Raw genomic sequence first — 20075 nt, 5'->3', positions numbered from 1 at the left:
GGAGGGCTGGGACAGAGGCGGGGGGTGGGGGTGGTCAATGGGGAAGGGGTGGCGACGGGGAGGGATGTGAGTTGAGGCGAGGGGAGAGGACGAAGGAAGGGCGTTATTAGTCGCCCGCGCTGGGCTGAGAGTCCGGTGAGGCAGCAGGAAGCTGGTGGGGGGAGTGGTTTGTGTCTGTAGTTCTGTGAACTTGTGACAGATCACGGGGCATCTGGTAAACTGCCTGCGAGCAGGTGGGGGTGTCGGCGTGTGTGAACTGCAGAGAATTGTAAGGGCCGGCCTGGTTGATGTTGGTTGAGCCGAGACGGCTCTTGTGGTTAAAGCAGGCGGGTTTCGAGAGCGTGAAGGTCACCGGAGAGGGGCCAGTACTAACTGATTGCCTACAGTGTATGGGAAATGAAGAGTTTTAAATATTGTTATTTTTTTTAATCTTACGGCTGACAGTAAAAAAATATATGGCCAGAGGGAGTTACAGAAAAAGAGAGGGTGTAGGGAGTAAAAGGGATGGGTAGGGGTGTAGGGGCAGGAGGGGGGTGACAGGGACGGGGAGGGGTGTAGGGACTGGAAGGAGTTAAAGAGATGGGGAGGAGTGTAGGGGCAGGAGGGGGTTACAGAGATGGATAGGGGTGTAGGGACTGGAGGGGGTTACAGAGACAGGGAGGGGTGTAGGGGCCGGAGGGGGGTGACAGAGACGGGGAGGGGTGTAGGGGCCGGAGGGGTGACAGAGACGGGGAGGGGTGTAGGGGCCGGAGGGGGTGACAGAGACGGGGAGGGGTGTAGGGGCCGGAGGGAGTTAGGCTGTCCCAGATTTCCAGCACCTGCAGAGTGTAGTTGTGATGTGAAGGGGACGGTTGACTGGGTCAGATCGCCTCTCAGCATGTCCGACCTTGGGGAAGGGAAATCTGCGCACAGTTCACCTGGCAGACAGCGGGCCCGTCAGACCAGAGGGCAGTCAGCCATCGACCGTGGCGGCGTGCCTGCGCAGCGGTCCGGGGACAGGGGGAGAACTGACTCTCCGCGGTAACACACCGCTCCGTAACCACCAAGGTCGGCCATTGCCTCTGACTGAATGGGAGGGGATGGGGTCCGGTCCCCACCCTCCCTGTTCACCGAGACGGACCTCCCGTCCTTTCCTCTCACTCAGACTCGCGCCCGGGAGCGCGGCTGACTGATATTGGAATTGAAATGGGTTTATTATTGCAGCGGAGATGCACTGAAAGCGCATCGGGGGCACTGTTCATACAGATCAGATCACCGCACGGTGCATCGAGGCGAAAACCACAACCGAGTCCAGTATAAAACGTCACAGGGCAGGTGAACGATAAGGTGCAAGTTTATAACGAGGTCAGGAGGCCGTCTCCTTGTATTAAGAGTCTGGCAACAGCGGGGTAGAAACCATCTTTGACCCGGGTGGGGCATTGTATCTATTGCCCGATGGGAGAGGGGAGAAGGGAGAATGTCCAGGGTTGGGGGGTGGGGGGGTGGTCTTTGATTACACTGACTGCTTTGCTGAGGCAGCACGTTTAAACCCTTTAACGACCTCGGTGTCTTCATTTCGGCGAACCCGTACTGGGCCCAGCACGCAGGTCCAATTGATCCGTTAGAAGTTTGTAAAAGTTCGGCATGACATCCGAGACCTTGACAAACTTCTCCAGATGCGTGGCGGAGAGGTTGTTGACCGGTCGCATCGCAGCCCGCTGTGGCAACACCAACGCCCTCGAATGGAAAACCCTACAAATGAGTAGTGGATACGGCCCAGTCCGTCGTGGGCAAAGCCGACCCCACCAACGAGCAGGAAGGGGACCCCCACCACCCAGGCCGCGCGCTCTTCTCGCTGCTGCCATCGGGGAGAAGGTACAGGAGCCTCAGGTCCCACACCACCAGGTTCAGGAACAGTTATTACCCCTCAACCATCAGGAAGGAGGTACAGGAGCCTCAGGACCCACACCACCAGGTTCAGGAACAGTTACTACCCCTCAACCATCAGGAAGGAGGTACAGGAGCCTCAGGTCTCGCACCACCAGGTTCAGGAACAGTTACTACCCCTCAACCATCAGGAAGGAAGTACAGGAGCCACAGGACTCGCACCACCAGGTTCAGGAACAGTTACTACCCCTCAACCATCAGGAAGGAGGTACAGGAGCCTCAGGACTCGCACCAACAGGTCCAGAAACAGTTACTACCCCTCAACCTTCAACCAGCGGGGAATAACTTCACTGAAATGTTCCCACAGCCTATGGACTCATTTTCAAGGCCTCCTCATCTCATATGCTCGATGTTTTTATTGCTTGCTTATCTGTCTATCTATCTATCTATCTATCTATCTATCTATCTATCTATCTATCTATCTATCTATCTGTCTATCTATCTATCTATCAATCTGTCTATCTATCAATCTGTCTATCTATCTATCTATCTATCTATCTGTCTATCTATCTATCAATCTGTCTATCTATCTATCTGTCTATCTATCTGTCTCTGTCTATGTCTTTCTGTCTGTCTATCTATCTGTCTCTCTCTCTATCTGTCTATCTACCTATCAGTCTATCTATCTGTCTGTCTGTCTATCAGTCTGTCTCTCTCTCTATCTATCAATCTGTCTATCTATCTATCTATCTATCTATCAATCTGTCTATCTATCTATCTATCAATCTGTCTATCTATCTATCTATCTATCAATCTATCTATCTATCAATCTGTCTATCTATCTATCTATCTATCTATCTATCTGTCTATCTATCTATCAATCTGTCTATCTATCTATCTGTCTATCTATCTGTCTCTGTCTATGTCTTTCTGTCTGTCTATCTATCTGTCTCTCTCTCTATCTGTCTATCTACCTATCAGTCTATCTATCTGTCTGTCTGTCTATCAGTCTGTCTCTCTATCTATCTATCAATCTGTCTATCTATCTATCTATCTATCTATCTATCTATCTATATATATATCTGTCTGTCTGTCTATCTGTCTGTGTATCTATCTGTCTCTCTCTCTCTCTCTCTATCAGTCTATCTATCTGTCTGTCTGTCTCTCTCTCTCTCTATCTGTCTCTTTCTCTCTCTCTCTCTCTCTATCTGTCTATCTATCTATTTATCTCTCTGTATATTCACGCAGTTTGTTACCGTTTGCCGATCGGTCGCCCGCGCTGCTGACGCGGTCTGTCATGGGCGTTGGATTTACTGAGGATGCCCGCAGGAAAACTAGCCTCAGGGTTGTATATGGTGACATGTGGGAAGCTACATAATTAATTCAATTCGAAGTGTAGACAGAGTCCACGGGGGTGGGGGGGGGGTGGGGGGGTGGAAATAGTCAAAAACTGCAGGAAACACTCGGCGGGTCAGTCGGCATCCGCGGAGAGAGCGTTTTCAGTTACGAGAGGATGGGCCGATTTCCACTTCCAGGAGGGCTGCCTCCGGGTCCTTCCCACATTCCAAAGTCGTCCTGGTTAGGATTCGTGAGCTGCCGGCGTGCGAAAGGCACATCTATTTCGCTGGGGTGCCTAGGACTTTTGCACAGTACTGTAGTGACTTAATGTGTTGCGCTGCAGTACTGTCGCAAAGAAACAAAACACTAATTTCGTGACTTATGATGAGCCTGATTCTGATCTGGACTGAGTGTGGGGAGGGGGCAGGGAGAGGGGAACCATGGTTGCGAAAGAGGAAGGGAGCGCGGGGAGCGCCGGAGGCACACTCTGTAGTGATCGATAAACCAATTGTTCGGAATCAAGCGACCTTGCCTGGCGTCTCCGGGCTGGGGGGGTGTCTGTGTCCGCGCCGCCACCCCCCACCGCTCCCCGGCCGCCCGTCCCACGCTCTCCACCCTCGCCGTTCCCAACGCCCAGAGGTCCCGCCAGGTTTACAAGCCCACTCTCCCGCTCCACGTCCTGCGCCCGAGCTCCGTACGCGTGTGCGCGCTGAGGGCTGTTTCCCGGTGCTGCTGGTTGGCGTCAGAGGCATCGTCGGACCGCGCTGTTATCGGCCCGATAGTGACCGATATCGCCGCACGTTGCGACAGTGACGCGATAGAACAGGGCCGATCTTTAAGATAGAGGCGCTGTTTCATCGCTGATGGACAGGGGGAGATGGGGGGTTGGGGCAGCGGGATGAACGGAGAGGACAGAGCAGTGTCCGTGGGGGGGAGGAGACAGCAGCCACAACACAGCGGGCCGGGGTAACAGCTGGGGAGGAGAGGGGCAACGGACAGTTGGCGCTTGGGGTTGGGAAACACTCCCACCCTCCCCATCCATCCCTCATGCCTCAACAAACTCATTCGTGAGGCCAGTGATGTTGTGGGGGTGGAACTGGACTCTCTGACGGCGGTGTCTGAAAAGAGGATGCTGTCCAAGTTGCATGCCATCTTGGACAATGACTCCCATCCACTCCATAATGTACTGGTTAGGCACAGGAGTACATTCAGCCAGAGACTCATTCCACCGAGATGTAACACTGAGCGTCATAGGAATTTAGAAGGATGAGAGGGGATCTGATTGAAACATATAAGATTATTAAGGGATTGGACGCGCTGGAGGCAGGAAGCATGTTCCCGCTGATGGGTGAGTCCAGAACTAGAGGCCACAGTTTAAGAATAAGGGGTAGAGGCCATTTAGAACAGAGATGCGGAAAAACTTTTTCACCCAGGGAGTGGTGGATATGTGGAATGCTCTGCCCCAGAAGGCAGTGGAGGCCAAATCTCTGGATGCATTCAAGAGAGAGTTAGATAGAGCTCTTATAGATAGCAGGGTCTAGGGATATGGGGAGAGGGCAGGAACGGGGTACTGATTGTACTGCTGGAGAAGTTGCCGGGGTCGGGGGTCACGGGTCAGACTGTAAAAACTCTCGCCGATTCACTAGGCAGGAGGTCCTGGACCTATAAAGTATGTCTCTCTGTCTCTCTGTCTGTCTGTCTAAACCCCCTCGCAAAGAAGGTACAACAGTGCCCCGGACTTTATTACAAGCTTGCGTACGCCGGGTATTTAATATTTCAGTAATATTTGAGTAATCTTGTTTGATTAAGCATCCTCCTTCGTTTAAATAATTCATTACGGATTATGTGTACAAAGACGTGATTTGCATACGTCATCACGCATTCCGGACTTGGGAGTCTCAGCTTGAATTCGGTTTAAAGTTTTGAAGTTACAAAGCATGAGGTCTGGCGCGACAACAACGTCTCTGACAGGCCTCTCTGGAGAGCGCGGGTATGGAAACGCCGATGCCCCAGAACGGAAAAACAAAAAGACGCTATAGAAAGCGGTGGTCACGACCCAGTTAATCGCAGGAAAAGCCCTCCCTCCTCCCCCGACCTAGAAGAGGCGCTACCACGAGAAGGCAGCGTCCAGCACCAGCGTACTCCCCTCTCACGACCACAGTCAGGGGGGAGGCCCAGGCGCCTCAGGTTCGGGAACAGGTATTGCCCCTCAACTATCAGGCTCCTGAGCCGGCGTGGGGCAACTTCGCTCAACTCCGCTCCGAACCGATTCCTCTCAGGACCCTTCACAACTCCCGTTCCCAGCGTTAATTTATTTTCACGGCTTTTGCCCTCTTTCTGCTCATTGATTGTCCGCCAGTCGTTGTTTATGTAAGTTCTCCCCCACCCCCCACCCGCCACCCACCCACCCACTCAAATTCCATGGCGTTTCTTTTATTTCCCGTAAACGCCCACGAGAAGAACCTCCCGGCCCCGATCTCGTGGGAGCCAGAGCCGGAGGCGACTTTCTCAGCCGATCCGGCGGAGTATTGGGGGTGGGGGTGGGGGGGGATATGCCGGGGAGATTCCCGGCCTCTCACTTGCACAAACTCACCCTCTCCCACCCGACACCCCCTCCCCCCCTTCCCACCTTTCTCTCAGACTGAGCTAATCAGACAGCACAGAGGAGTGCAGGCGGGGAAATTCGGCGGGTGGGTGAATTTAAGGAAGGTGGAGAAAGAGGGGTTAGAGATAGAGAGAGGTAGAGAGAGAGAGGGAGGTAGAGAGAGAGAGAGAGAGGTAGAGATAGAGAGAGGTAGAGAGAGAGAGGGAGGTAGAGAGAGAGAGAGAGAGGGAGGTAGAGATAGAGAGAGGTAGAGAGAGAGAGGGAGGTAGAGATAGAGAGAGGTAAAGAGAGGGAGGTAGAGATAGAGAGAGGTAAAGAGAGGGAGGGAGAGATAGAGAGAGGTAAAGAGAGGGAGGGAGAGATAGAGAGAGAGGGAGGTAGAGGTAGAGAGAGAGGGAGGTAGAAATAGATAGAGAAAGAGGGAGGTAGAGGTAGAGAGAGAGGGAGATAGAGATAGAGAGAGGTAGAGAGAGGGAGGTAGAGATAGAGAGAGAGGGGGGTAGAAATAGATAGATAGAGAGAGAGGGGGTAGAGGTAGGATAGAGAGAGGTAGAGAGAGAGAGGTAGAGATAGAGAGTAGAGAGAGAGGGAGGTAGAGAGGTAGAGATAGAGAGAGAGAGGGAGGTAGAGATAGAAAGAGTTAGAGAGAGAGGGAGGTAGAGGTAGAGAGAGAGGGAGGTAGAGAGAAAGAGTTAGAGAGAGAGAGAGAGAGAGGTAGAGACAGAGGGAGGTAGAGAGAGATAAAGGTGTTTCTGATGCGAGTGGAAATTTTTACGTGTGACTCGGTGTCAAGACACCGCTTCATTTCCTGAGTTTATCACCAAAGCGATGTAACCTTTTCCTGGCCCTCCGCTTCTGTGGCCGCACTCACTTGAAGAACGGGGGGGGGGGGGGGGGGAGGGTGAGAGGGAGGGGGTCGACCTCGCGGAAACCTACAAGAACGCACCCGGGATGGCGGAAGAACTCAGTAGGTCGGGCAAGAGGAAAAGGGCAGTCGACATTTCGGGTCGAGACCGTTCTCGGCCGCTTGCAGTATTCCCCTCCGTAGATGCTGCCCGACCAGCCGAGATACCCCCCCCCCCGCCCCCCGCGCTCTGCGGCTTCGAATTCCCGGCGTCTGCAAAATCCCCCGGGTTTACCGAGGTTTAACGGAAAGGCCGAGGTAGAGTGAATGGACGCGGACAGGATGCTTAGGACCCGAGGGCACTATCTCAGAAGAGGACGGACGTCTGTTTAAAACAGAGATGCGAAGGAATTCTTTTAGCCGGGGGTAGTGAATCTGCGAAATTCATTGCCATCGTCGGCCCTGGAGGGCAAGTCAGTGGGTATGCTTAACGCGGAGGTGGATAGGTTCTTGATTCGTAAGGGTTAAGAGGTCGCACGGAGAAGGCAGGAGGATGGGGTTGAGAGGGTTAATAAATCAGCCATGACGGAGTGGCAGGGCAGACTCGATGGGCCGAACGGCCTAATTCTGCTCCTATACCTTAAGCTCGTAATAGGCCGTGCGCCAGTCTCCACCGGCACTCGACTCTGACGCTGCCCCCTCGACACGGGAGGCAGACGGCCAGGCAAGATGGGAGGCCCCGTACCTGTGGGAGGGGCTGGCACGGTGGTTGGGGTTGTCCCTGGGGCTTGGGAGGGGCGGGGAACGGGACTCCATGCCTCGAGAGCGGGGGAGCGGGGAGGTGAGGAGGGCAGGGGGTCCCAAGCCTCGTGAGGAGGGCAGTGTAGGAGGAACCCCACCCTGTGGGAGGGGTTTTGGTGGAAATTAATTTTCTTAATCCCTTTCTGCACCCGTAGGGCCAAACGGGGAATGGACACCTCCTGCTGTCCGGGGCTCCGTCCCGAGCCCGGTATCGGCGGGAGGCGGACCAGTCCCTGGATTCTTGCACTCGGTGAGGCAGCGAGACGGCTTCCTGAACCTGGTGGTGTGGGTCCTGAGGCTCTGCGTGGACGGAGCGGGATGTGGTCACGGGGGAAAGGGGGGGAAGCAAAGGCCGCCCCCCCCACTCACTCTGGCCATTCATTCTGTTTTGATCGGTGCAGTTCCAGGCTGTGGCCTCACGGGGGCACCACCGAGTCCGCAACCGGAAAACTCCGGACGGGTGGCGGGGAGTTTATCGACCGGCTCCACCACAGGCTGGGGGCAGAAACACCAGAGCCCTTGAACTGAAATATCGACAGAAGGTAGTGGATACGGCCCAGTACACCACCACCCCTGAGCACATCTATGTGAAACACTGCCACGAGAAAGCAGAGACCCCCACCACCCAGGCCATGTTCTCCTCTCACTGCTGCCATCAGGAAGGGGGTACAGGAGCCTCAGGACTCGCACCACCAGGTTCAGGAACAGTTACTACCCCTCAACCATCAGGAAGGAGGTACAGGAGCCTCAGGACCTGCACCACCAGGTTCAGGGACAGTTACTACCCCTCAACCATCAGGAAGAGTGTACAGGAGCCTCAGGACTCGCACCACCAGGTTCAGGAACAGTTACTACCCCTCAACCATCAGGAAGGAGGTACAGGAGCCTCAGGACCTGCACCACCAGGTTCAGGGACAGTTACTACCCCTCAACCATCAGGAAGAGTGTACAGGAGCCTCAGGACCCGCACCACCAGGTTCAGGAACAGTTACTACCCCTCAATCATCAGGAAGGAGGTACAGGAGCCTCAGGACCCACACCACCAGGTTCAGGAACAGTTACTACCCCTCAATCATCAGGAAGGAGGTACAGGAGCCTCAGGACCCACACCACCAGGTTCAGGAACAGTTATCACCCCTCAACCATCAGGCTCCTGAACCAGAGGGGATAACTTCACCCGCCCCAACACTGAACTGTCCCCACAAGACTCACTTTCAAGGACTCTTTACCTCATTTCTTGATACTTATTGCTTATTCATTCATTATTGTTATTTCTCTCTTGCACGGTTTGCTGTGGTTTTGCACACCGGCTGTTTGCCCGCCCTGTCGGCGCGGCCTCTCATCGACCCCATCGGACTTATTGAGAATGCCCGCAGGGAAATTAATCTCGGGGTTGCAACATGGTGACCTGTACGCGCTTTGATAGTGAATTTGCTTCGAACGTTAAAAGATTAAAAGATCCAGGACGAGCCGTATTGGCCGAACGTGAAACGCGTCGCTTTGACGTCAGCGACCGGCGCAGTCCGAGGGTGCGCTGGGTGGCAGCCCGCAAGTGTCCAGCGCGGCATATGCCCGCATATGCCACTCATCCTAGCGCCCCTGGAAGGGGCAAGGGGGACCGGAGCGGGGGTGGGGAGGGAGAACGAGCGGACAGCAGCGGAATGGAAAATGTCTGGGTGAACTCAGCCGGTCGGGCGGCATCCGTTGAAAGAAGCGGGTCAACGTTTCGGGTCGAGACCCTTCGTCAGGACTGCGGAACGGAGCCCGGGTCTCTGCCGTGGTCACGCTGCCCGATTGGGCCATTGTTCCCCGGTGACTTACAGCCGATAGTTCCACATTGCAACACCGTCAACGCTGGCCCGGGGCACCCCCGAGACGCAGCGGAGACCACCGGCTCCGTAAACCCCCCCCCGGTTGCCCCAGTTGCGCCTGTGGGTACCGTCAACTCTGGACGCCGTGGGACCATTTCCCAGGGAAGCCCGGACACGGCCGCGCCTCTCGTCGCCGGGGTGTCTCCCCCCACCCTTCCCCTAGCTGTGGCATTTCCGGGGCCCGAAGTCCCCGCAGATTTCCAGCATCTTGCAGAATCTCTCGAGTTTATGACCTGGAGTGGCGTGCAGAGTTCCGGTCACAGGAGGATGTGGTTTCGTTCGTGGACGAGGAGACTGTAACAAGGGGTGGGGTGTGCAGCTTGGGTTCCTGTCCCTTTTGCGCTTTAGAACAATCAGTGGTGACCCCCCCCCACTGCATTCAGGACCTTTACCAGCAGCCAAGCGTTGTTGGGGACCCCCACCGCCCCATCCCACTCCCACGATCTCTCTGACGCACTGCCGTCAGGAGGGGAGGTGCAGGAGCATCAGGCCGGGGGACAGCTTCTTCCCTCGGGCCGTCACCCCGGTGCTCCGCCAGCATGTTGGATTCGGTCCCGTTAACTAAACGGGGTGTTTATCCACCAGAACGTCTGCAGACCTGCGCACACAAAAGTGCTGGAGGAACTCTGCAGGCCAGGCAGCGTCTTGTGGAGACCCCAAAACATCGACTATCTTTTCACGTCCACAGAGGCTGCCTGACCTGCTGAGTTCTTCCAGCACTTTGTGTGTGTGTGTGTGTGTGTGTGTTGCTTTTGCCATTTATGGCAAAGCATTGTTTTTGCGTGCGATACACGGTTGCACAACAGTCCCGAGGAATGTTGTTGTGTTTGGGTTGTATAAATGTACAGTCAGACGGCGACAAGCTTGAACCGCAACTGGTTAAGAGTTGGGCTGTCTGTTCAGACAGAACCCCGGCTGCCCACTGCCCGGACCAGTCCAGCGAGGAGCTCCCCCTCCCCGCCTCCCCGACTAACCCATCACGCCCCTCCCTCCGCACCCGGATGTCCAAGGATTAGCAGGTGGGGGCTGAACTTGAACAGCAATCCCGCCAGACCCCTGAACGGGAGCTGCAACCCCTCACACTCAGGGTACACATGGAATACTGAGTCCTCCGGGACACAGAGAGGGCGGTCTGTGTACCAGTTACTGTCCTGCTGTTGGACGGTGTGGAGGGAGCTTCACTCTGTGTCTGACCCCGGGAGTGTGTGATGGGACGGTGTGGAGGGAGCTTCACTCTGTGACTGACCCCGGGAGTGTGTGATGGGACGGTGTGGAGGGAGATTCACTCTGTGTCTGACCCCGGGAGTGTGTGTGATGGGACGGTGTGGAGGGAGCTTCACTCTGTGTCTGACCCTGGTAGTGTGTGATGGGACGGTGTGGAGGGAGCTTCACTCTGTGTCTGACCCCGGGAGTGTGTGATGGGACGGTGTGGAGGGAGTTTCACTCTGTGTCTGACCCCGGGAGTGTGTGATGGGACGGTGTGGAGGGAGATTCACTCTGTGTCTGACCCCGGGAGTGTGTGATGGGACGGTGTGGAGGGAGATTCATTCTGTGTCTGACCCCGGGAGTGTGTGATGGGACGGTGTGGAGGGAGCTTCACTCTGTGTCTGACCCCGGGAGTGTGTGACGGGACGGTGTGGAGGGAGCTTCACTCTGTGTCTGACCCCGGGAGTGTGTGATGGGACGGTGTGGAGGGCTTCACTCTGTGTCTGACCCCGGGAGTGTGTGACGGGACGGTGTGGAGGGGGCTTCATTTTGAGGGACGGGTTAAACTGGGCTTCACCTTCTCAGAACAAAAATAAAAATTATTTGACCAAACACAAATGTTCTTGTCCGGATCACCTGATACCAGTCTCGCAGGCGGTCTGTTTCCCCACCCCACCCTGGACAAGACACAACATTCTGGCAACTGGCCGACGCATGCACAACAAGATCCCAGACAAATCGAGCCTGGCGACGGCAGAACATCTTTTTTTTCCGGTGGGAATGTCCCCCCCCCCCCGGGGCTTAAAGAGTGTCTGCTTTTCTTCCAACAAAGGGTCCAGGGTCTGTTTTGCCCTCGGGGGGGGGGCGGGGCGGGGGAAGGGGTTTGGGGCTGATCGTAGCGGACAGTCGGGCACAGCTGTCCGTGAGAGAGGAGGGGGCGACACACAGAGCGGGGAGGTGGGGGGTGGTGGGGTGGGTGCGGGTGGCGAGGAGGGACAGCACCAGGAACGCCACAGGAGGGGGGAGTGGGAGGGAGCGCCGCAGGAGGTGGGGGGGGGGGGTTGTGGTGAGGAGGGAGCGCCGCCCAATCAGAAGTGTCTAGATCCCACAAAGGCAGGGCGCCCCTTCTCCCCTGGGGCGACTGGGACGCTTGTGGGATCTTGCTGACCAGTTTACGGCGTTCCCTGCGTTGGAGCGGACGGCGCTCTGTGAGCAGAACACGACACACCGGGGTGGGGGGGGGGGTCCGTGATCCAATTGCCCCTCCATCCAACCACCCTGAGCCCCGCAGTCCCGGCAAGACGCGGCCCTTACCTTCTTGAGGATGAGGCTGAGGGCGAACTCCTTGGCTTTCTTGACCGAAGCGTCCTGCTGCAGCCCCAGGGACACGCTCTCCCGGTGGAGACCCACCTGCACTAGGAAGTGGAGGCCGGTGGGCCCCGTCGGACGGTTCACCTTCGGCGACGTGGGGCTGCCGGACCCGACCGCGGGGGTCTCCGGCGCAGGCGAGCGACCCATGCCCGGGAGCGAGTTCCGACCCCCGGCCGGAGCAGGCATGGGGTTGCGGAGATCAGGTTCCGAGGACATCGCAGGCGACGAGCAAAAGGGGGACAAGAGGGACCGGGATTATTTCATGAGCAAAGCCCCGAACTTCGGATACAACTACAGAAGCGGACTGGGAAAGTTTGGCTGTCACGTTGCGGAGAGGCTTCCGTTTTTACTTTAAGCCGCGGCGAAATTTCCCTGAACTCGTCTCGAATCCGCCCTCAGCAAGTTCTGCGCTAAGGCAGCGGCGCTCACACAAGAAGCGGCGAGCGCTGTTGATTGGCAGCAGCCAATCAGCGCCTGAGATAGATCTGCCAGTGATCCAACCAATCCACGGTCAGGAAGATCCGCCAATCGACAGTCAGGTGGACGGACCAATCCAAGGTCAAGTTGGCGGACCAATTCAAGGTCAGATGGGCGAAACCTACCCAGTCGGCCGGACCAGTCAGTCCACGGTCAGATGAAGCAATCGCGCCCAGGCGACTATGGATCCACCAATCCGTGGCCAGAGGAATCAGCCAATCCCAGGTCAGCGGGGACCAACCAATCCCGGATCGGGAGAGATTAACTAATCAGAGACCGGAGGCGTCCGCCGCTCGGAAGTCAGGGAGGATAACCGATCTGAGATGGCAGGTCAGCGAGGCGGCCGTTCTCAGCTCACAGGTTGGAGGGATGGCGATCAACTAGCCCCAGGCTGGGTGATCCGATACCGGTGGCACCAAGCTCTCCCAGAATTGAAGGAGGCCGGTGGCTGGCCTCATACGTTTTCTGTGTACCCATGGCAGTCCGACGTCCCATGGGACCCCGAGATTTTGAATTACGCCGTATCGTTGCCTGCTAGTATGTTATATGCATGTAACTGTTTAGTACGCCCCCTCCCCCAGTGCTCACAGTGTGTGTATGCAGTTGTGCAGTGTGTCCCCCTAGTGGTCACAGTGTGTATATGCAGTTGTGCAGTGTGTCCCTTAGTGGTCACAGTGTGTATATGCAGTTGTGCAGTGTGTCCCCTAGTGGTCACAGTGTGTATATGCAGTTGTGCAGTGTGTCCCTTAGTGGTCACAGTGTGTATATGCAGTTGTGCAGTGTGTCCCCCTAGTGGTCACAGTGTGTGTATGCAGTTGTGCAGTGTGTCCCCTAGTGGTCACAGTGTGTATATGCAGTTGTGCAGTGTGTCCCCTAGTGCTCAGTGTGTATATGCAGTTGTGCAGTGTGTCCCTTAGTGGTCACAGTGTGTATATGCAGTTGTGCAGTGTGTCCCCTAGTGCTCAGTGTGTATATGCAGTTGTGCAGTGTGTCCCTTAGTGGTCACAGTGTGTATATGCAGTTGTGCAGTGTGTCCCCTAGTGCTCAGTGTGTATATGCAGTTGTGCAGTGTGTCCCCTAGTGGTCACAGTGTGTATATGCAGTTGTGCAGTGTGTCCCCTAGTGGTCACAGTGTGTATATGCAGTTGTGCAGTGTGTCCCCTAGTGGTCACAGTGTGTATATGCAGTTGTGCAGTGTGTCCCTTAGTGGTCACAGTGTGTATATGCAGTTGTGCAGTGTGTCCCCTAGTGCTCAGTGTGTATATGCAGTTGTGCAGTGTGTCCCTTAGTGGTCACAGTGTGTATATGCAGTTGTGCAGTGTGTCCCCTAGTGCTCAGTGTGTATATGCAGTTGTGCAGTGTGTCCCCTAGTGGTCACAGTGTGTATATGCAGTTGTGCAGTGTGTCCCCTAGTGGTCACAGTGTGTATATGCAGTTGTGCAGTGTGTCCCCTAGTGGTCACAGTGTGTATATGCAGTTGTGCAGTGTGTCCCCCTAGTGGTCACAGTTTCTCTGTCTCTTTCTGGAAACTTCTTGGCATTATTTGAATAGGGACTATTGGATTGGTTAACTCTTATCTACAAATCTGAGTGGGAAGTCTCATCTGTGGTATAGGGAGGGCGGAACACATCGGTCCACCATCTTCATTCCTTCCTCGGCTGGACCCCGCTACGCTACATTTTCAGTTTCTTCAGCTTAATGAAACGATCGTGAAGCAACACGTTTTGTGGCTCTTCCTTGACCTGGATTAACCTTGGACCAAGCACAGCAGAACCCAGCAGAGTTCAGGGAACACCTCCCCTCCCCACCCCACCCCACCCCCCAATGTCCCATTGTGACCACTCTGGAACCATGAGCGATTGTTCTAAACACTCTCTCCCTGAGGGCAGATGGAATGCGTGCAAGAAAGAGAGAGAGGGATAGAGAGAAACAGAACGTGAGAGAGAGAGACGTTCAGAGCAATAGAGAGAGAGACTGACTGGGAGAAGCAGAGAGAGAAAAGATAAAGACATTGAGAGATAGAGTGACAGAGATAGATAGAAAGGAGGGGACAAAGAGAGGGAGAGGGGGAAGGGGCAGGGGGGAACAGTGAGGGGAAGGGGCAACAGAGGGGGGACAGAGAGCGTGTATGAAAGAGAGAGGGAGGTGGAAATTGCAGAAGGGACATAGGACAGAAAGAGAGAGGGACAGAGAGAGGGTGAAAGAGATAGAAAGAGAGAGAAAGTGTGAAAGGGAAGAGGGAGGGAGGTGTAGAGAACAAAGAAAATTTGGACTAGCTAGGAAAGAAAGAGAAAGCTTGAGATTGACGTATTGGAAAAAAATGGGGGGAAACAGTGAGTGAGTGAAAGAGGGAGAGCACGGAGGAGAGAGAAGGTGAGGGAGAAAGAAACATTAACGAAAGAGAGAGAGAGACACACAGAGGAACATCTGCCAGAGAGGAAAGGGGAGAAGAGGGCAAGGAGAGAGGGAAGGAAGGAGAGAGGGATAGGGTGTGGTAAAGAGAGGTCAAACACAGGGCCGCTATAACCCACCCTCACCTTCTCCATGGACAATTATGGTTAGTGAGAATTTTAACTCTTCCCTCGTTCCAACAACCCCCCCTCCCCCCACCCCCTTACTGACAGCCCCAGCTCCAGAATCCCCTCCACAATCCCGAGCCCTCGCTCCCTCACCCTGTGCTGAGGGATGCAAAACCTTTACGACATAGAAGCAGAAACAGGCCGTTTGGCCCGTCGAGTAGCTTCACCATTCCATCCGGACTGATTTTTTTTTTACCCTCTCATCAACCCATTCTCCTGCCTTCTGGAACCATTGATGCCCTGACTAATCAAGAACCTTTCAACCTCCGATTTAAATATACCCACTGACTCGTCCTCCCGAGGCAATGAATTCCATAGATTCACCACCCTCCGGCTAAAGAAATTCTGGCTCACCTCTGTTCTAAAAGGACGCCCTTTCTATTCCGAGGCTGTGCCCTCTGGTCCTAGACTGTCCTAGGGTCGGAAACATCCTCCCCACGCCCGCTCTACCTCGGCCTTTCAATATCGGAAAAGTTTCAGTGAGATCACTACCCCCCCCCCCCACCCCCGTTCTTCTAAACTCCTGCGTGGACAGGTCATCAAACACCTCCCATCCTTTCATTCTCGGAATAACTCTCACCGGCCCCCTCGGGACCCTCTCCAATGCCAGCACTTCCTTTCATGGCAACTGCTCACCGTGCTCCCAGGTGCGGGTCCGACCGGTGCCTTACAAAGACTCCGAATTAGATCCCTGCTTTTGTATTCCAGCCCAATCGCGTAGTCAGAACGAACGCTTGCCTCGTGCCTGCCTTCCTTGGCGCTTTGGGGGTGCTCGGGGGGGGGGGGGCATGATGTGACCCGTTGCCCCTCTCCTTCGCAGGTATCTACCAGAGGGAGCGCAGCAGGTCACAGCATGTCGAAGGCCATTGGCAGAAGCTGAGCCAGTGCTGCAACTTTCTCCGCAACACCCTGAAGGACTTCATCGAGTTTCCCAGTGTGGGCTCCTTCATCCTGGTCACCGGCGTCGTCAACGTCGTCATGCTGGTGTCCCAGACGTACGTGAGCGTCATCGTCCGCGGAGGTAGGAAGGAGGTGGGCGAGGGGAGGCGCCCGGCAAGGCCCAACCCAACACTTGCTCCTCTTCCGTCTCTCTTCATCGGGAGCCTCGCTCAAGTCCCCAGGAGCAAACGTCACCAACTCGCATAGACACCACGGGTCAGGAAACTCCACCGTCACCTGTGCCTCCTCGGCAAGGCTCAGGAAATTCACCCCTGTTAGTATCTCCATGCGATCACGGGTGATGTATCAACCCTCTGAACCCCACTCTCCTGCTTTCTCCCTGCCTAATCAGGGACCTCCGCTTTAAATATACCCAATGGCTTGGCTTCCACAGCCGCCTGACACCACAGTAGCGCAGCAATTGGCGTGACGCTGTTACAACTTCGGCCGAAAGTTCAGAGTTCAATCCAGGCGTCCTCCGGAAGGAGCCAGAGTTCAAAGTTTAAAGGCGAAAGTAGATTTATTATCAAAGTACATGCGCGCCACCGTCTACAAAACTGAGAGTTATCTTCCTGCGGGGGATACTCAACAGATCCATTACAGAATAGTAACCATAACGGAGTCAGTGAAAGACCTCACCAACGTGGGGCGTTCAAAAGACAACGAACCGTGCAAATTCAAAAAGAAATAAATTGTAATATTAGATAAGGATGCAATAAATATCAAGAACGTGGGATGAAGAGTCCTTGACAGTGGGCCCATTGGTTGTGGGAACATTTCATTGATGGGGGCGAGTGAAGTTGAGTGAAGATATCCACTCAGAGACATCGAACGCTCTTCACACGACAAGCCGTTCAGTCCCGGAATCATTTTCCTGAGCCTCCTCTGAACCCTCTCCAGTTTCAGCACATCCTTTCTAAGATAAGGGGGGCAAATACTCCAAGCGAGGCCTCGCCAGTGCTTTATAAAGTCTCGACATTACATCCTGGCTTCTATATTCCAGTCCTCTAGAAATTAATGTTAACATCACATTTGACCTCCTCACCACACACTCAACCTGCAAATTAACCTTTAGGGAATCCCACACAAGGACTCCCAAGACCCTTTGCGCCTCAGATTCTCTCTCCATCTATAAAACAGTCCCCCCTTTCCTTTCTTCTCCCAAAGTGCGTGGCCATACACTTCCCCACACTTTATTTCATCGGCCACTTCTTTGCCCGTTCTCCGAATCTGTCCAAGTCCTTCTGTAGCCTCCGGACTTCCTCGAAACCACCTGCACCTCCAGCTGTCTTTATACCGTCCACACTCCCATGAACAACAGTTGAACGATATACAGTTCAGATACAGGCCCACCGACCAATCCCATTTGCCCGTGTTTGGCCTGCATCCCTCTAAACCAGGGGGTCCCGAACTTCCCTGTGCCGCGGACCCCTGCCGTTAACCGAGGGGGGGGGTCTGGCGAGGGGCCCTGCTCTCAACCCCTCCTACCCGCGTATCCGTCCGAGCGGCTCTCAAACGGTCGTTAACGTACCTGCCTCAACGTTCCCTACGTCGACCACCCGCTTTTTCTTTACAAGGGATAAGACGATAGGAGCAGAATTAGGCCGTTCAGCCCATCGAGTCTGCTCCGCCATTCCATCGTGGCAGATCCTGGATCAGCCCTGTACACCTGCCTTCTCATTATATCCGTTGGTGAACATAAGGCCATCTGACCCATCTTCTTCACCATGATCTCTGGCCACGGACTCATCTCCACCCACCTGCCTTTTCCCCATAACCCTTAATTCTCCTACCGTGCAAAAATCTATCCAACCTTGTCTCAAATATATTTACTGAGGCAGCCTCCACTGCTTCATTGGGCAGAGAATTCCACAGATTCACCACTCTCTGGGAAAAAGCAGTTCCTCCCTCATCTCCGTCCTAAATCTACTCCCCCCGAATCTTGAGGCTGTGTCTCCTGGGGTTTGACAGAAACACTTCAGAACCCCCAAAGCCCCCCTCTCCCCCCCCTCCCCACACACAGCAAAGCGTCAAATTCAACCACCCCTCCACCCCCCCCCACCCCATTACCACCCACCACCCAAGCAAAGCCCCCCACCCCACCCCGGAGAGACCCAGGATCTCGGAGTCCGGTCAACACCCACTCTTCATCCCGACACTAACGAGGGGGAGGGAGGTATCAGCCCCCCGCCACAGTGAGAGGGGAGGCCGACAGCTCGCTGGTTCAACGTTACAGTCTGCAGCGCCTCTTTCTCCTCCTCTTCCCCCCCCCCCCCCCCCCCGAGATTCGGTTAGCAAACTCTTCTCTCACCATCGGTCTCACAAGTGCAGGAGCCTCACCTGCTGTCTCCAATCCCTTTAACGGCCTGGGATAGAGAGGACGGTCCCCTTAACCACCCCTCAACCATCAGGCTCTTGAACCAGATGGGATGACTTCACTCAACCCAACACTGAACTGTTCCCACAACCTATGGACTCACTTTCAAGGACTCTTCATCTCATGTCCTCGATTGGTTATTGCTTATTTATTTTTTTCCTTCTTTTTATTTTTGGCTCCCCCCCCACACATCAGTAAATTCGAGCTCCCCGTTGCTTTCCCACCAGGCTGGTTTCCTGTCTGTGATGGACTCGATCTTCATGGCCATCTACATGTTCGAGTACAGCGTCAAGGTCTTTGTCTGGGAGGAAGAACTTCTTCAAGAACTTCTGGAACGACTTGGGTGAGACGCCTGCGAGGAAGAGTGGGGTAACGGTGCCTCACTTGTCGAAGGGTCTGGTGGACGTTGTTGGGGTGGGGGGAGGGTTGGTGAGAAACGCTCGGGAGGTCGGATCGCTCCTGTGGGGAGGCCGCGGGGCGGGGCTTCGCGAGGTGAGGGGACTGCAGACGAGAGGAAGGTAGAACGAGGGGGGAGGGGAAAATGTAGAAATGGGGGGGCGGGAGGGGGTTCCGAGTGGGCCAATTTGGCCCATCAGGCCTGGTACTGGTTTGATTGTGGCTGGTCTAATCCTGGATTGGTTTTGGGTTGGCACAGGGAGAGGGAGAGTCGGGGGAGGGAGGGAGAGGGGGGGAGAGAAAGGGGAGAGAGAGGTGGAGGGGCAGAGAGGGGGGAGGGGAGAGGGTAGAGGAAGAGAGGGGGAGAGTGAGAGGGGGAGGGGGGAAGTAGGAGAGGGGGAGGGCAGAGGGGGAGTGGGGGAGAGGGGGAGGGGAGAGGAGGAGAGAGGGAGAGAATGAGGGGGAGGCGGAGAGAGGGAGAGAGGTGGAGAGGGGGAAGGGGTAGAGGAGGAGCGGGGAGAGAGGGGGGAGAGGGGAGAGCATGGGGGGAGAGAGAGGGGGGAGAGAGTGAGGGGGAGAGGGGAGAGCGGAGATGGGGAGGAGGAGAGGGGAGAGAGGGGAGGGGAGAGGGGGAAGGGGAGGGGAGAGGGAGAGGGAGAGGGGAGAGGGGAGAGAGGGGAGGGGAGAGGGGGAAGGGGAGGGGGAGAGGGGGAAGGGGAGGGGAGAGGGGGAAGGGGAGGGGGAGAGGGGGAAGGGGAGGGGGAGAGAGGGAGAGAATGAGGGGGAGGCGGAGAGGAGGGAAGAGGGTGGAGAGGGGGAAGGGTAGAGGAGGAGCGGGGAGAGAGGGGGGAGAGGGGAGAGCATGGGGGGGAAGAGAGGGGAGAGAGAGAGGGGAGAGAGTGAGGGGGAGAGGGAGAGCGGAGATGGGGAGAGGGGAGAGGGGGAAGGGGAGGGGGAGAGGAGAGGGGAGAGAGGGGGAGGGGAGAGGGGGAGAGAGAGGGGAGGGGGAGGGAGGAGGGGAGGGGAGAGGGAGTGAATAAGCATGTGTGTAGGTGCGAGTGTATGTGTGAGGGTCTGTGTGTGAGTGTGTGGAAATGAAGAGGGATAGGGGAGCAGGGGGGTGGTGTGACCCAGCCCTGTGAGGGTGCCCTCTCCCCACAGACCTGTCCATCGTGTGCCTCACCCTGCTGGTGCTGGTGGTCTCCCTCCTGCAGCCCGCTGGAACCAGCGGGAACATTCGCGAGTTCACCGTCTTCCGCATTCTCCGCATCTTCAAACTGGCCCAGGCCATGCGCGTCTTCCAGTTCTTCAAGCACAACAGGTGCGATAGGGCCGGGTGGGGGAGAAGGGTACGGGCAGTCTGAGCAGTGCTGGGAGGGGGGTGAAGGGAGAGAGGAGGTGTGGG

General features: G+C 55.7%; 2 protein-coding genes across 3 annotated transcripts in view; one reads left to right on the top strand and one right to left on the bottom strand.

Annotated features, from left to right (window-relative positions):
* LOC140717642 (serine/threonine-protein kinase D3-like) overlaps positions 1-12322 on the bottom strand; it is a 54900-nt gene extending 42578 nt beyond the window's left edge. Inside the window, exon 1 of the mRNA XM_073031248.1 lies at positions 11846-12322. Within this exon, the coding sequence (XP_072887349.1) occupies positions 11846-12118 (273 nt within the window). The 5' untranslated portion in view covers positions 12119-12322. The remainder of the gene's footprint in view (positions 1-11845) is intronic.
* A 6185-nt stretch (positions 12323-18507) lies between these two features.
* Positions 18508-20075, top strand: part of LOC140717641 (cation channel sperm-associated protein 1-like) — a 20706-nt gene continuing 19138 nt past the window's right edge. Inside the window, exons 1-2 of one of the 2 annotated variants that reach the window (XM_073031247.1) lie at positions 18508-18617; positions 19832-19991. In XM_073031247.1, coding sequence (XP_072887348.1) covers positions 19960-19991 — 32 coding nt within the window. In that variant the 5' untranslated portion in view covers positions 18508-18617; positions 19832-19959. The remainder of the gene's footprint in view (positions 18618-19831; positions 19992-20075) is intronic. The other variant, XM_073031246.1, reaches the window with a different exon arrangement.

The sequence above is a fragment of the Hemitrygon akajei genome, chromosome 28 (assembly GCF_048418815.1).
Source record: "Hemitrygon akajei chromosome 28, sHemAka1.3, whole genome shotgun sequence".
In the NCBI taxonomy this organism is placed as follows: Eukaryota; Metazoa; Chordata; class Chondrichthyes; order Myliobatiformes; family Dasyatidae; genus Hemitrygon; species Hemitrygon akajei.
The sequence above is the reverse complement of the archived record's forward strand: the minus strand, read 5'-3'. Positions and strand labels throughout refer to the sequence as shown.